The sequence below is a fragment of the Piliocolobus tephrosceles genome, chromosome 14, assembly GCF_002776525.5.
Source record: "Piliocolobus tephrosceles isolate RC106 chromosome 14, ASM277652v3, whole genome shotgun sequence".
NCBI lineage: Eukaryota > Metazoa > Chordata > Mammalia > Primates > Cercopithecidae > Piliocolobus > Piliocolobus tephrosceles.
In genome coordinates, this window is record NC_045447.1 from 84,636,261 (window position 1) to 84,651,643 (window position 15,383).

General features: G+C 44.3%; 1 protein-coding gene across 33 annotated transcripts in view; it reads right to left on the reverse strand.

Moving 5' to 3' along the window:
* TRPM3 (transient receptor potential cation channel subfamily M member 3) overlaps positions 1–15,383 on the reverse strand; it is a 908,811-nt gene that overhangs the window by 68,060 nt on the left and 825,368 nt on the right. For all 33 annotated transcript variants that reach the window (XM_031934069.1, XM_031934067.1, XM_031934070.1 and 30 more), the window contains 3 exons: positions 13,664–13,804; positions 6,589–6,717; positions 1,684–1,935 (listed from right to left, as the gene is read on the reverse strand). In XM_031934069.1, coding sequence (XP_031789929.1) covers positions 1,684–1,935; positions 6,589–6,717; positions 13,664–13,804 — 522 coding nt within the window. The remainder of the gene's footprint in view (positions 1–1,683; positions 1,936–6,588; positions 6,718–13,663; positions 13,805–15,383) is intronic.

Below are 15,383 nucleotides of genomic sequence, written 5' to 3' on the forward strand. Positions count from 1 at the left end.
TTAACTGATTGTTGGTTTCAATGGCTCAAGTGAAGTGAAAGATATTAGCAAAGAGGCTTTTCTTTATCTTTTTTTGAGAAAAAGTATCTCACCACTGTCTTGAACTCTGGGCTCAGGTGACCCTCCCACCTCAGGCTCCCAGGTAGCTGGGATCAGAGGCTCATGTCACCACACCCTGTTAATTTTTCTTTTCTTTTCTTTTCTTTTTCTTTTTTTTGAGACAGAGTTTTGCTCTTCTTGCCCAGGCTGGAGTGCAATGGCATGATCTTGGCTCACTGCAACCTCCGCCTCCCGGGTTCAAGTGATTCTCCTGCCTCAGCCTCCCAAGTAGCTGGGATTACAGGCATGTGCCACCATGCCCGGCTAATTTTGTATTTTTAGTAGAGATGGGGTTTCTCCATGTTGGTCAGGATGGTCTCGAACTCCTGACCTCAGGTGATCCTCCCGCCTCGGCCTCCCAAAGTGCTGAGATTACAGGCGTGAGCCACGGCGCCCAGCCCTAATTTTTCATTAGTTTTTGTATCATCAGGGTCTCACTGTGCTGCGTAAGCTGGTCTCAGAGTCCTGGGCTCAAGCGATCTGCCTGCCTTAGCGTCCCACAGTGCTGGAATTGCAGGCATGACCTACCGTGTCTGACCAGGAAAGAGGTTTTTCAGTAAGAGGTATTCGTTACGGTAGAACAGATGTACTTGGCTTTTCCACATATATCTTGTAAAGGTGAAGAAGGGGACACACTCAAAACTGGGAGAACTGATTAAAAGTACCCAGTTCTGGCTCCAGGCTCTTATTCTTCCTCTAGTGAGTTTTGAGAGGAAGCTCATTTACTGATGCACTCCCAGATGCACATGATGCTGTCCTCCTAGGGTTCAGTCTCTATGGAAAAAGTGTGGAAACTGGTGTGTGGTCAAGGACTATTGGAACAAGCCCTCGGCCATTTGTAGGGCAGCATATTAGCTTGCTACCTGGGATTTTTTCTTCAAGAATTTGATAAGTAGGAGCATCATTCCGGAACCTAGTTCTTAATAGACATCATTTTCCAGTAGTGTAACAAACACATGATGCATGATAGAACTTAATGTTCAATTCAAACCCAACCCAACTCAGCTCAGCGCAAATAAATTATATTTTTCTTTCCTTTGTGTAGGGACAGGCATTTTCTAGAACTTTATTTAAAAACACAGGATCTTTAAAAAATCTGTTAAAAATTTGTAGTGGAGACCCATTCCTTCTCCAACACCCAGCTAAAATGTAACCTCTGTGTGCTTTTTCTGACCTATACTATCTTTTCTATGGTTTTGTTGTACTTTATACACACCTCTATTACAGCATTTTTCACATGGTATAGTAATCCCTCCCTCCCTCCCTCTCTCTCTCCCATCAGTTTTAATCTCATGGAAAGAGCATCTTTGTATACCCAACTCCTAGTCCAGTGTCCAGCACAAAATAGATGATCTTTATATATTTTTCAGTAAATGAATGAGTGACTGATGGATGAATTACCCAGCTTTGTATATAGATGTAGTCAAACCCCCAAACATTCAGAAGGAATTTATAAAATAAAACGCCTCTAGGGCCATCTCATTTAGACTTTGATAGCAGGCCCAAAAGAATTATTTCCCTCTGTCTTTTATCACCACTTCTCCTCTGAAAACTTATAACATGGAATCAGAAGACCCTGCTTACCATTTTTCCAATCATCATTACATACGGGCCCAAATACTTGTTCACGCCGAAGATGTCTAGGAGACGGATGTACCAGTAAATGATGTTCACACAGTAGATGACCCTCCCGTCGCTCCTGAAGGGCTGGTCTTGGAGACGAAGGATCATTCCGACAGAGAACAGAAGGATGGCAATGAGGTCCGTGACATTCCAGTACTCCTGCAGCCACACCTTCACTTTCTGTAGCAACTTCCCTGGCTCTGACATCAGAATCTATAAGGCAGGAAGGAGAGCAGGGTTAGGTCTGGTTTCTGTCTATATTTTCAGCCCCGTTGGGAAGTGCTTGGTCTGTTGGCTGATGTTACTAGCTTGCTTTGTCTACCTATATCTACTTAAATACTTGCATGCTATAAAAGTCCAATTGAGCTAAGCTTAGGCGATAATTCAGCTGCAGTATTCCAAAGGCACCTATAAGCAATAATTTTGATTCTTTGGGTGGTGGTAAAATTCTAAGACACACATAAGAGTTTTGCTATAAAATGATTCAATCCTAGTATGCTGCAAATCTCTGAAGTCTCCCTTTATCTCAGTAAACAGTGCCACCATATTGAGTTCCTCAGGCTGCTCACTTGGGAAGACTCCTCCATTTTTCTCTTTCACATCCCACATTCTCTGCACCAAGTCCTATCACCTCTATTTCTAAATGCAACCTAGCCAACTACTTCTCACCACCTCCACTGCTGCCGCCCTATTCTAAGCTCCATCACATCTTGCAGATTGCAGCAGCCTTCTAACTGGTATCCCTATCATCGTCATTGCCCACTTACCCTCAACCCATTCTCTGAGCAGCACAAAGAATGATCTTTAAAAGCCTGGATCTTTAAAGATCTGGCTGGCGATTACCAGGTTATACGCATAGGTAAAAGCTCATCAAGCTGCACCCTTAGGAGTTGTTCAATTATAGATAAATTATACCTCAATTAAAAAAAAACTTATGAGACAAATGAACAACAACAGAAACTAAAGCAAATGATCATAATTGTATGCTTGAGCTTCCTGATGACATCCATTACCAATAGTGAAAAATCCAAACTCTTTACGGTGGCCTCATTTCACATCCCACCATATTCTCCCTTATTCTCTACGCTACAGCCATACTGGTCATCTCTTAAGCATAACAGGTTTATTCGATATTCAGGATGCTTGTCCTTATTCCTTCTGTTCATTACTTTCTTCTCCCAGATCTATATTTGGCTCCTCTTCATCTTCAAGGTCTCCAATCAATGTCCCCTTTTTAGGAAGGCCTTTTTTGACTACTTTAGCTGCAGCAGACTTCATGTCCCCAAGTCACTCCAATATATTACCCTATTTACTTTCTTGCAGTTTTTATCACTATATGAAATTATCTTCTGTATGCTTGTATATGTATGTGTGTATGAGTATGTGTGTATGCCTGTCAATCAGTCATCTATTTATTCATGCATCCATCTATTCTTCTCTCTTTCCTAGACTGAAACTCTGAGGGCAGACCCTTTGTACCCCAGGCCTGTTATGTAATAGAAACTCAATACATATTTGTCAACAGACTGTCATGTAGGCACTAAGAGCAATTTCCAGTTCCTTGCATATCCCAACTCCTTTGTGGGACTCTTGCCTTACCTTAAACTTAGAGGGGCTACCACACATGGGTCTATGAAATGCACAGCTGGACAGCAAGAGTTGCACCCATCCTGTACCAGAGACTGCCCCAGGATGTGAGAAGCCAGGGAACCCCACTTACTGAAGCTGCATCACCTTCCTCAATTGCTGGTGTTTGCCTCTGAGGATTCCATCTCTTCAAACCATGACCAACCCCTTTCCCCACCTCAGAACCTCTCAAAGGAGAGGAAAGATTGGAGGCTTGTGTGAATCCTCATGTCCACTATAATGATTTACCTAATTCTGAAATACTAAGGAAGACAGGTTTTAGTAAGTTAGGGCTGGGGCTTGGAAGGCTGAGCAGGGTACCAGGAGCTGCCTGGGAGCCCTGTTTTTCATAGGCAGTGTCCTGCCTTCAGCCCTAGCCCAGGGTTTCTAAACTTGAGTGCACATCAGAATCACCTGGAGGGCTGGGTAAACTATCCATGCTGGGCCCTCAGTCTGGAGTTTCTGCTTCAGTAGGCTGGGGGTGGGGTGGAGGATTTACATTTCTGACAAGTTCCCAGCTCCTGCCTGGTGGCCACAGTTTGAGAACCACTGTCCTAGTCATCAGCAATCTCTGCAGCTGGTGTTGTCCTGATGGCTTCTCACTCCCTGGCTGCATCTTAACGGAGTAAAAATCCGTGTCTGTAGCTGGGAGAGGGGTTTGACGGGCAATGCCTTGAGCTTTTCCAACCCTTTGCTCACACTTTCCTAAAACTGCTAAACACAGAGGTTTGTAGCATAATTTTTAAACAGTGAAGCATTTTTTAGTAAAGTCTCAACATTAAAAAAAAAAGAGATGAGATGAGAGCAGAACAGTCCAGGGTGAAGCAGAAGTGGAAAGTCAAGAGTCCCCCCTGCCTCCTCCACCTCTCGAACCAGCCCTCGGGCACCTGTCTTAGAACCCTGGGAGCCTGAGGAGCATTGTGGGGGAGTAGAAAGAGCACTGAGTCTAGGGCTGGATCCGTCAGGTTTCATACTCAGTTGTCCTTTCTAGCTGCGGGATACGGGGAAATCGCTTAAATCCCGAGTCTCAGTTCTCAGACCTGTGCAGTGGGATGTCACAGTCACACCATCGACCTCATAGGGTTGTGGGGTCGGGGGAGGATCCAGATGAGATAACGTCTACCCACGCACACTGTAAACAGTGCCATGCTATTAAGGGATTACCGGGGCTTGCTTTAGTGACTCCAGGCAGAAGTATGTGGGGCTGGGAATGGGGGCATCATGGGAAACCACAAAGCCTTCCTTGTGTATTCCTGGGAAGGCACCAAAACATGCAAACTTTTCCACATTTCCAGGATCTTGCGTCTGAGCCCTGGAGGTCCTGCGTGCTGACTGTGAGGAGGCAGGAAGGGCACGGCCTGTGGGGTCCTCACCCCGTGGGGTCCTCACCCCTTGGTCGTCAAGCAACTCTTCAGTGAGTTCAGGGCAGGACACAAGGGTTGGGGCGCCACCTCACTGGGCTGCAGAGGAAAAGGTCAGACTCGGAGGTGGTCACGGCCTCACTCCCCACAGGAAGCGAGGAGCCTTCGGTTGACCCCTTCCTGACCCCAGCCTCCAAAGCTCTGCCCTCCCTACTATTCTATGCCTCTTCAGGAGAAATGGATATCCAGGCCTCGAGGCTCCTGGCAGCCTGCCCATTTGGCAGCCTCTGCCAGAACAGTCCGTGGAGTACAGACTGCTCCCTGTCTTCTCCCAGTCTGGTCCCTGGAGAGACTCCAATCTCCCTGCTCGAGTCCTTCCCTTTTCTGCTTATCATGGGGAAGGAATATGCTTCTAGGCGTTAAATCGCTCGAGTGCCAGCTGGCACAGCACAGCCACAGGGCCCCGGCAGGAGCAGGCCTCAGTTCTCAGAGAGCTGCACAAAGACCAAAGCAAATTTATTACTGTTTTTCAGTTTACAAATGGGAAATCCACAACATTGGTCAAGAAGAAAAGGCACCATGAATGGGAAGACCGAAGTATAGATGACTAGCTGGAACAAGGCAAGGCGTTCCTTTTTTTTTTTTTTTTTTTTTTTTTTTTTTCAATCCAGGCTCTTGTAAAATGGGACCAGCAGACCCACCCCCAGGTTCTCAGGATGGGGAGATGGTAGTTGGAGTTAAAATATCCCCCAAATAGTTTAAAAACTCAAGGGCTTGAGAGAGAAGACATTTGATCCCAATACAACTGCATCTAACAGATATCGTATCTTTTCTCCAGAAGAGAACATTCTAGAACTGAAACGCTTGCCTTTTAACCTGTCTTTGTAATGAAGGCAAGAGTGAAGTTGTGGATTTGTAGGAGTCCGTTTTTCCTATGGTGCCCAGTATGTTTCCCCACCCGCTGTAGTACAGCAATTAGGGTTGTTCCTGAGCTCTTAAAGACTCAGTGGACTTGAATGGGAGCATTTCCTCCAGAAAGGGCCTGTCCTGTTTACTGTCCTTTCAGGAAAGAGAAATCAGCACTACCTCCTAAGCCTTTCTTCCCTAATGGCTTTCCCTGATGAAATAGGAGCTCAGGGTGAACATTGAGTGGGGCTGCAGAGCCCTCTTGTGGACTTTTGCTTGATCACATTCTTTTAGCAGCTCTGCATCTGATGGGTCCCTGAGGTTAGCTCTGATTTCAAATAAACCACTTAGGGATGGCATTTTGAGGGCTCCTTTTAGGCCACAGAAGTTGGGGGAGAAAAGAGGGACCCTGCACCCACAACCCGAAGGACCTGCGTTCAGTCCACCTTGGTGGTCCCTACCGCTGGCAGAGTGGTTGGTGTCCAGCAGGTGCGAGCAGAATGTTGAGAAGAAATAAACCAGAGAATAAATCTAATGAATGAGTGAAAGCAGGGTTCCTCCTGGAACAGCTGAAACACATCTGGAGAGTCACAGGTATTGGCAGGCTGTGTCCGAAGACACCCAGAATAAGGGGGTGAAATGGGAGTTAAAAGTGGCAAAATCTAGAAAGTCATCTTTATAGGGATGAGTAAAGACATGTAAACGGCATCAAAAGCAATTGGAGGCCTTCTTGGGACAAAAACTATGTTAGCAGAGAATAGACCAAATCCTAAGCACTCAGGGAGTTATACCCCTATCAGCACCACACTGTGAGCCTTCCCAGGTTTGTCAGAGCTAAGCAGCAGCTGTGGTAGCGTTAGAGAAAACAATTTCTGCCTTAATTTGCATCCCAGGCATCTTCCTGTCCCCTCCGTCCACAGATAGAACTTAACCGCTGTCTTTCTCTTACGTTTTGTTTTATCAAAGCTGTTACCTCTCTCATCTTTTCTATTCCCAGGGTGAAAATATAGGAGATGACGATCCATTCCTGGGTGGATGGCCAGCGTTCCATCTTCACTAACACGATATAGTTGAAGAGCATCAGGTATCCAATATATGCCAGCTGTAAGGAAATATAATACAGTGGTCTGGCTGTTCAGGCCCAGGAGCCTCAGCATCAGCCACGGCCACTGCACAGCAGCACAGAACAAGGTCAGTAAGCAGGACACAGAATTTATGACAAAATGAACTCGAAGGTGCTAAACTACCAAAAGAATTAGAAAAGACAGACAGTGATACTTGAAAGATTATAATATGCAATCTTCCTTTTGACCCGTACATGTGTCTGTGGGGCTCTGGTGCTTTGCTTAAATCTATGTGTCATGATGCATCGTTTCATCTTGCAGTTACCCATTTTTGTGTGTGTGTTTTCTCGGCTAAAAAGGGAACCTTGGCTGTCAGTGGCTGCTCTTGCTCAGGCGTGGACCTTAGGTTCTTAAACTAGGGCAGCACAGTGGATTTTCGCTTCATGAATGCCAGGCAGAATAAGTGTCTGTGAGAAGAAAAGGAAAAGGAAGACGCATGTAACACCTGTAAACTGGTCAACCCAACATAAAATTAGCCCAGGCTTAAAGAGTTTGGTTTGTCAGTGCCCTGGGAGGGGTTCACGTGTTTTCATTTCACCACTTTCCTGCCCTACCCAAGTTAAAATATTCCTCCTTGGTGTCGGCTTCATTGAAACAACACAAGAAAAGACAACACAATTTATAGAAAGGAAAGGGTCTGTGTGGCCTTTCGTGGACGGGTGTGGGGTTTAATCCCCAAGAGGCTCTGGCTCTTTGGGGTTGAATCCTGATGTGACTGGCTGAACTGCTGGATGTCTGGGAAGAACTCCCCAGGGTTTGATGACTGTTCTTGGAAGATTCAGTTGTGTCAAGGTGAGTGAAGTGCAGGGAAACTGGTGAGGCTCTTGCATAAGGGGCTGAGGAGCCTTGAGAGAAGACTCACCTTAAGGGAAATGGCAGACTAGCTGGGCCTTCCTTAGGCAATGCCTCAAGTTGAGTGAGGTACTCACTGGCCTTAGGGACCTCAGGGGCCGTGAGCAGGAACCAAGAGGGAGTTTATTAAAATCTGCTGCACTCTTCAGAGTGGTTGTACCAAAGAATAGACACATTGTGGATGAAAGGATGGAGGCCTTGAGGGGTCTGGAGGTATTGCGTGACTTTGGAGCTGGGAAGGCAGCTTAGAAGGTAGAGGAAGCTGCAGCCTCTCTGGGGGATATGCTGCTTTCTCTACTAAGAAAACTTCCTCCCTCTCTACCTTCCCCTTTCCTTTTCTAATAGGGTCTCACTCCCATCGCCCAGGCTGGAGTGCAGTGGCATTGTGATCTCGGCTTCTTGTAGCATTGACTTCCTGGGCTCAGGTGGGTAGCTGGGACAATAGGCACGTGCCACCACAGCCAGCTAAGTTTTTGTATTTTTAGTAGAGACAGCATCTCACTTTGTTGGCCAGGCTGATCTCAAACTCCTGGGCTCAAGAGATCCCCCCAGCTTGGCCTCCCAAAGTGCTGGGATTACAGGCTTGAGCCACCATGCCCGGGTGAATGAATGGATTCCTTTTTTTTTCTGGAGACCGAGTCTCACTCTATTGCCCAGGCTGGAGTGCAGTGCTGTGATCCTGGCTCTCTGTAAATCTCCTCTCCGTGGGTTCAAGCGATTCTTGTGCCTCAGCCCCCCAAGTAGCTGGGATTACAGGCACCTGCCACCGTGTCTGGCTAATTGTTGTATTTTTAGTAGAGACGGGGGTTTCACCATGTTGGCCAGGCTGGTCTTGAACTCCTGACCTCAAGTTCATCACTTAAAGGGTGAAGTAGGTCGGAGTTAAATAAGATCACTTCTGAGAGCTGGACATCTGGGCTCACTCTCTACCTGCATGGTTTGTGCTGGCATCCCCCCACCCCCCAGGGCCTATCATTTCATCCTATGCCTAGATTCCTACCCCTCCCCATCTTCAGGAGCATTGGCAAATCATGAAAACTTCTCATGAAAGAGTTTACTTAAAATTGTGTAGGACGCTGTTTAAAAATCAGTTCAAAATGGAACTTGGTTCATATGGTTTCCGTTTACCATTATAATACACTGGCATTAATTCTGTAGTCCTGTGAGTACAGACTGCAAAAAACAAAAAAAGGACTTCAGTGGTTAGAACTCTAAAATATACTCTCAGCCTCCGTCTGACTTAAAATCCTTCTCTCTCTTTGCTTCCTTCTCTTAGTTGGGTCAAATTCCATCACTTACAGGGGAAATGAATATTGTTAACTGCCCTGGTTTTATCATTTTGCCCAATTCATTGCAAAACATTCCAAAGCATTATCTTCTCTTTTCATATGTAGGCCCAGTGACATGCACATTCTTCCAGAGCCTCTGCATTTTAGTACGTAAGCAACTCCTTGAAGCTACATCTGTCCTCTGAATACAAGTCTAATGTGTTTAGTGGAAGGAAGGTAGGCATAGGTATCAGTGAAGCTTGGATTTAAATCCCAGCTCACTTCCTAGATGTATCCTCTTTTGTAAGGTTAACCTGCCTGGGCCTCCATTCTGTAATATGGGATCACTTCCACTTTCCTTAGAGGGCCTTTGTAATGACTGGGGATCTATATATCTATCTCTCTGTCTGTCTGTCTGTCTCCCCCAACACACTATAGAGACCCAATAAATGCTGGCTAATATCCACCTTTTTTTTTTTTCAAGATGCTTCTGTTATTCTTGTTGTCTCCTCTTCCCTTAGTCCTTACTTCCCTTTGATCCCCAATTAACTATTCACACCTCTCCCCTTTTTTTTTCTTTTTAAAATTGCCCTCATTATTGGTTATGCTTCCTCCACATTCATCATTTTTAGCCCCTGTCTGGTTTTTACATCACAGTTACTCTATAATGAACTTTTTCCATAGTCAAGCTATAATATAATATTTTGGTACAACTCTCAAAATACAGACTTCTGAAAATAGGGTCTTATGTTTAGATGGCACAACAGAGGACTGGCTGCTGTCTTGGAAGCAGCCTATCACAGAACTCACCAACATTCAGGCAGCCTTGCTGTAGATTATCTTGACATGACATGCTTTAATTGTATGTGTGTGTGTGTGTGTGTGTGTGTGTATATATTCTGTAAGCTTTAACAATCTGCATGTAGAATGTCCAAGCTTTTGAACCTATGAGTCTTATTTAAGTCAGTGGGAGGACCCTGAGAATTTGTATTTTATTAACATATAATCTTTCTATGCATTTTCCATTAACTAAGATTCATGCTTCTTAAACTGTCAAGCACCAGCACCAAAGCCTGCCACAGCTTGCTATGGATCCCTGGTGGGACTTTGCTCTTCCTCACTTCTACCTGGGCCTTTTTCTACTACCTCTGGAGAGCAGAAGGGCACATGGTCTCGTAGAGGATAGAGTTGGTCACTGCTAGAGAAACTCAGAGCCACTTCACACCTTGAATTTGAATCCTCTCCAGCCGGATACCTGAAATAGGTTCTCAACACAAGCAGGGTCGAGGAGCCAGCTGGACCCCTGCCTGCTTTCTTCTCGGACCAAAAGAGGACCCAACCTACTCCTAAAGAAACTTGCTACAACGCAGAAGTGAGGTTACACAGAAATGAGTTGTGTCCTACCTTTCAGAAACTTGGGAGAGTAGGACAGAGCATTTTTGGAAATCTGGTGAGAAATACTCTTACAGAGAAAAACACAGCCCAAAGTAAAGTACATGGGACCTTCAATCTGAAACTGAATTGTATCGTTAGGCATGTCTGCTGAGTCAAAAGACTGGCATACCTCATTTCTGATCACTTCCTCGAGGCCTGGGCTTTGTCAATACGTGAAGATGAATTTTGGAGAATCATGAAAACACAACTGAATGGATCTGGGGGATCCAGTCTGATGGGTTTGCTGAGGTCAACTCAGCCTTGCAGAAGGGTGCTGGACACACAGTCCCCACTCCCCAAAGAGGTAGCCTCCCAACAAGCTGCCAATGACATAAGCAAAGCAGCGTGTCTCAAGCATCTCTAATCACAAGTTTCTCCTGGGAAGCTGGTTAAACTAACACAGCCTCTTAGGCTCCTTCATGAAGATTTGATTCCATGGGTCTATGACGGGGCTAGAAATTTGCATTTCTAACAAAACGCCCTTGTCATCATGGAAGTTTTAGAAATGTTGATACTATTACATCTACTGATTTCTGCTCTCAGGAGTCTGTAAACTTTTTCTGCAAATGGCCAACTGGTTAACTTTTAAGGCTTTGTAGACCTGATAGTCTCTCACCACTCATTGTCTCTCACCACTCATTAACTCGATGTGGTAGCACAAAAGCAGCCAGCCTACTGGTAATGTTAAATGAGGTTTAGCCTAAAGCTGCCTCCTTACATATTTTTAAGTTCGACCTAAAGTTTTCTTTGTACATTGTGAACTGTAACAAATGAAGGTGTAACAAGACCAATCACTGAGTTTCAGTCAATCAAATGTAGCCAACTGCTCAAAATGTGTTCAAATAAGACAAATGCTGAGATGTAACCAATCCAGCTGTTTCTGTACCTCACTTCCGTTTTCTGTATGCCACTTCACTTCCCTTTTTCTGTCCATAAATCTTCCACCACGTGGCCCTGCTGGAGTCTCTGAGCCTCCTCTGGCTTGGAAGGCTGTCCCATTCACAAATTGTTCATTGTGCAATTAAATTCCTTTAACAGAAATTAAGAGTCTGCCTGTGCTCCAATTATTTATGGACACTACAATTTGAATATATGTCTCAAGTATTCCTTTTTAAATTTTATTTTGACCCTTTAAAAATGTAAAAACCATTCTTAGTTTGCAGGCCACAGTCATAGGCCATGGGCTGAATTTGGCCCGAGAGCTGTAGTTTGCCAAGCGCTGTTCTAAGATAACAGTTGGGGTATCATAATAAAGGAAGGACAGACCTGGGTGTAAAATAGCTCCAAAAATATTATCTTAGGCTGGGTGCAGTGGCTATCACCTACAATCCCAGCACTTTGGGAGGCCGAGGCAGGCCCATAGTTCGAGACCAGCCTGGCCAACATGGCAAAACCCCATCCCTATTAAAAATACAAAAATTAGCTGGGTGTGGTGGTACACACCTGTAATCCCAGCTACTCGGGAGGCTGAGACATCAGAATCACTGGAACCCAGGAGGTGGAGGTTGCAGTGAGCCAAGATCTTACCACTGCACTCCAGTCTGGGTGACAGAGTAAGACCCTGTCTCTCCTAAATAAATACATAAATATTATCTTGATAAAATGGTTGTTAGGATTACAGAGAGTACTTAAATAGTACCTAGAACATTGCCTCAAACATAGGTGCTCAATAAAAGATATTATTTTTGTTGAGTGAGTGGATGGATGAACACAACATAACACTATCTATTGCTATGCAATGTGAATAGCCTAGAAGAAACAATAGTCACAGTTACGTTGTACTTACTTACATGTCAAGGAACTGTTCTAAGTGCTTTATATGTTCTAACACATTTAATCTCCATTAAATTCTATAAAATCGGAACTACTATTATTGGCATCTTAAGAAAACTGTGGACAGAATGGGAAGTTAAGTTGTTTGAGGGCACACGGTAAGAGGTGCAGATGGGATTCCCACCCAGGCTGTCTGATTCCAAAGTCCATGCTTGTCACCACTAAGCTGTTTTCTGCAAGGTTAAAAATAATATAGAGCTGTATAAAATATATGAATAGAAATGATTTTTGCATGCCTCAGTTATTTTTGGGGGGAGATAATTTTTCTCTTTTCCTACCATTGATAAATTTGAATTTTTACTTCACTGAAAACATCTAATATTTATATTTTGATGATATCCTATCCTCTCTCAAGACCACACTTCAAAGTGGTAGTTTCCGAATGGTGGCAATTTTATCCCACAAGGGGACATTTAGCAACGTCTGGAGACATTTTTGCTTGTCACACTTGGGGGATGAAGAGTTGCCACTGAGTAGAGGCCAGGCATGCTGTAAAACATGCTACCTGTTGGGGGCAGCCCCCCACAATGAAGAATTATCCTGCCCTAAATGTTAATAGCACTGAACTAGAGAAACCCGACTTTAAAGTCAATGTTAAGTGTTGGCACACAGGACCACATGAAAAGCACCTCATCTAGTCATTTGAGTCATTTTGGCCTCAGATTCAGATTATCCTGTTGCTGACTCAAATGACTGCTATGCAGCTGGTTGTGGCAAGGGCTAAAAATACAGATGCACTATCCTTCATCTGGCACAGTTCCGCTGTGACTGGAAAGAATCAGAGATGACCTGGGCCAAAAGCTCACCTTAAAAAAAAAAAAAAAATCACTGAACAGTAGACGTGGAGAACCAATAATTGAACCATTTCTACCATATCAGAAGGTCATTTCAAGGACAATCTACTCTTTTGTAGGCAGAAAATGTTTACATGATGTGCATACTAAGCAATATTAGCCATGATTGTAGGTTTCCTTTGAGTAGCTTTTGCTGCTGTGGGTTGCATATTGTTAATTTTGTTGGAACAAGAAAGGTTGTTTGATGACACTAGCAGATTGGGAGTAGTTACACACACACACACGCACACACACGCTGCCTTCTTTAGTGGTGTTACTTCCAGACTCTCCTCAATCCTTATCTGCCAAAAGTACCCCCAAATCCAGGAGTGGCATCTAAAATGGGCAACTGTGATATAGCCCTCATCTATTCAAAACATCAAGTATTTCAGAAAAGCGTATCTACTTTCCTGTTAGACAAGACTCATACTCATCTCAGCTCTATTTCTGTTTGTTTGTTAGTTCTCACCTCCACCATTTCCTCTATTTTCTGAGAGGAGGCAAAATGTGGCCTGTGAAAGCTGCCTAACAAAATGCAAAATGCCACAAATCTTGCAAAGCTATTGAAAAAGCAAGGTCACAGAACTTTCACTCCTGTGTGTGTGGCACTTACGACTTGCAGAGAAAACCACACAGGTACATGAGAAATGGACATTGGCTCCTTGTGGCCATCCACTAGGAAGGAGAAAAGGAAATGTGCTTACTGTGTAGAACCAGAACTTCACGATGGGTGCATTGTAGAATTCATAGATTTTTCTGCCGAGGGGGATTAACCGATGCCTGCTCTGAACTTCCTCTTCATCCTTCTTCCTGGAGGACTCCCCGTTGTTTCGTCCCAACATTGCCTATGGTGGAAGAGAATCGATACTATCATGGCAGGGCTCTGGAGAGCATGTAATTCAATGTGCTCATTTTACAGATGAGGAAAGGATGCCCATAGAACCTAAGAACCCAAGGCCCCGGAGATTTAGAGGTTGTACCTTTCCTATGAGTGCATTTGCCCTACACGTATAATCTGTGAATACCCTTTGCCTGAGATGGAAGGCCTTGGGTATATTTCTTGACCATTCTCTTCTCTTCCACTCTGGGACTTCTAGAAGATGTGGGTAATAGATGATACCCAGAGTCCAGAGAGGAAGAAAGGGTGTAGCCTGGGAAGGCCAGACTTCAAGAATCTGTTCTTCCTCCCTACCTGCTCTCTCTCTCTCTCTATAATGAAACAGGCTAGATCTGGATTCCAATTCTGTCTCTTCAAATGATAATGACCCTTAAGTCAAAGGTAAATTGGACCAGCATACCTAATTTATCCAAAGGTTGTGAATACTCAAGAGGTAAATGATCTGCAGTGCCTGGAACTTAGTTAGGTTAGTGATATGGTTTGTCTCTGTGTCGCCACCCAAATCTCATCTTGAATTGTAATCCCCACGTGTCAAGGGAGGGACCTGGTGTGAGGTGATTGGATCATGGGGGCAGTTTCCTGGTGATAGTGAGTTCTCATGAGGGCTGATGGTTTAAAGTTTTTGGCATTTCCTCACTCTCTCTCCTGCCACCATGTAAGACATGCCTTCCTTTCCCTTTGCCTTCCACCATGATTGTAAGTTTCCCAAGGTCTCTTCAGCCATGCAGAACTGTGAGTCAATTAAGCCTCTTCCCTGATTTCAAACACTGTAAATCCTGAATTACTACTGGTACTAGTTTTATGGTGGTTCCTGTGAACACTGCCTTCCTCTGCAACTACGTGGGACTAGGAGAAGGATTCCAGTCAGGCCTGACCTTGAGAGGTCCTCATCTCCAAGATGCTGGAAACTTCCTTGAGAATAGAATCATTCCCCTCTCATTCATGACAACAGTAGCAGTGACAACAACTATAATAATTTAACAACTGAGGAAGAGTTCCAGGCCCTGGGTAACTCAGATGGGAGACTGAGTCCTAACTCAGACACTTCAAATCGGTGGCACCACGGGACAGGTTTTTAACCACTCTGAGTCTTAGTTTCTTTAACTGTAAAATGAGGGTAATAAAGTACCCACTATAGGGTTGGCCTACAAGTCAGGTAGCATCTGGCACTTAATAAGTGCTCAGTAAACACTAGCTAGGCTTTAAAGTGAACTGAGACCTTCTTACACACTCTTCACTAAAATGATCTAGTTGAGATCACTCACTAGAAAAAACAGTGTTATTAGAATCTATAACAGCATACTTTCTTGGCTTTAATTCTTCAGTACTGTTCTAACACAAAGCTAGTTTCACAAAGTTTGGAGATTTTTATAACATGTGAGGACAGGGTAAAACTTTATAACTGCTCAGGACTGACAAGGATTTGGGGCAAGACAGAGTACTGGGAAACAAGCTCAAAGCTGAGACAGCTCATTATAGAAACAATGCATGAGTTTTGAAATTGAGAATAGAGACAAACCTAGATA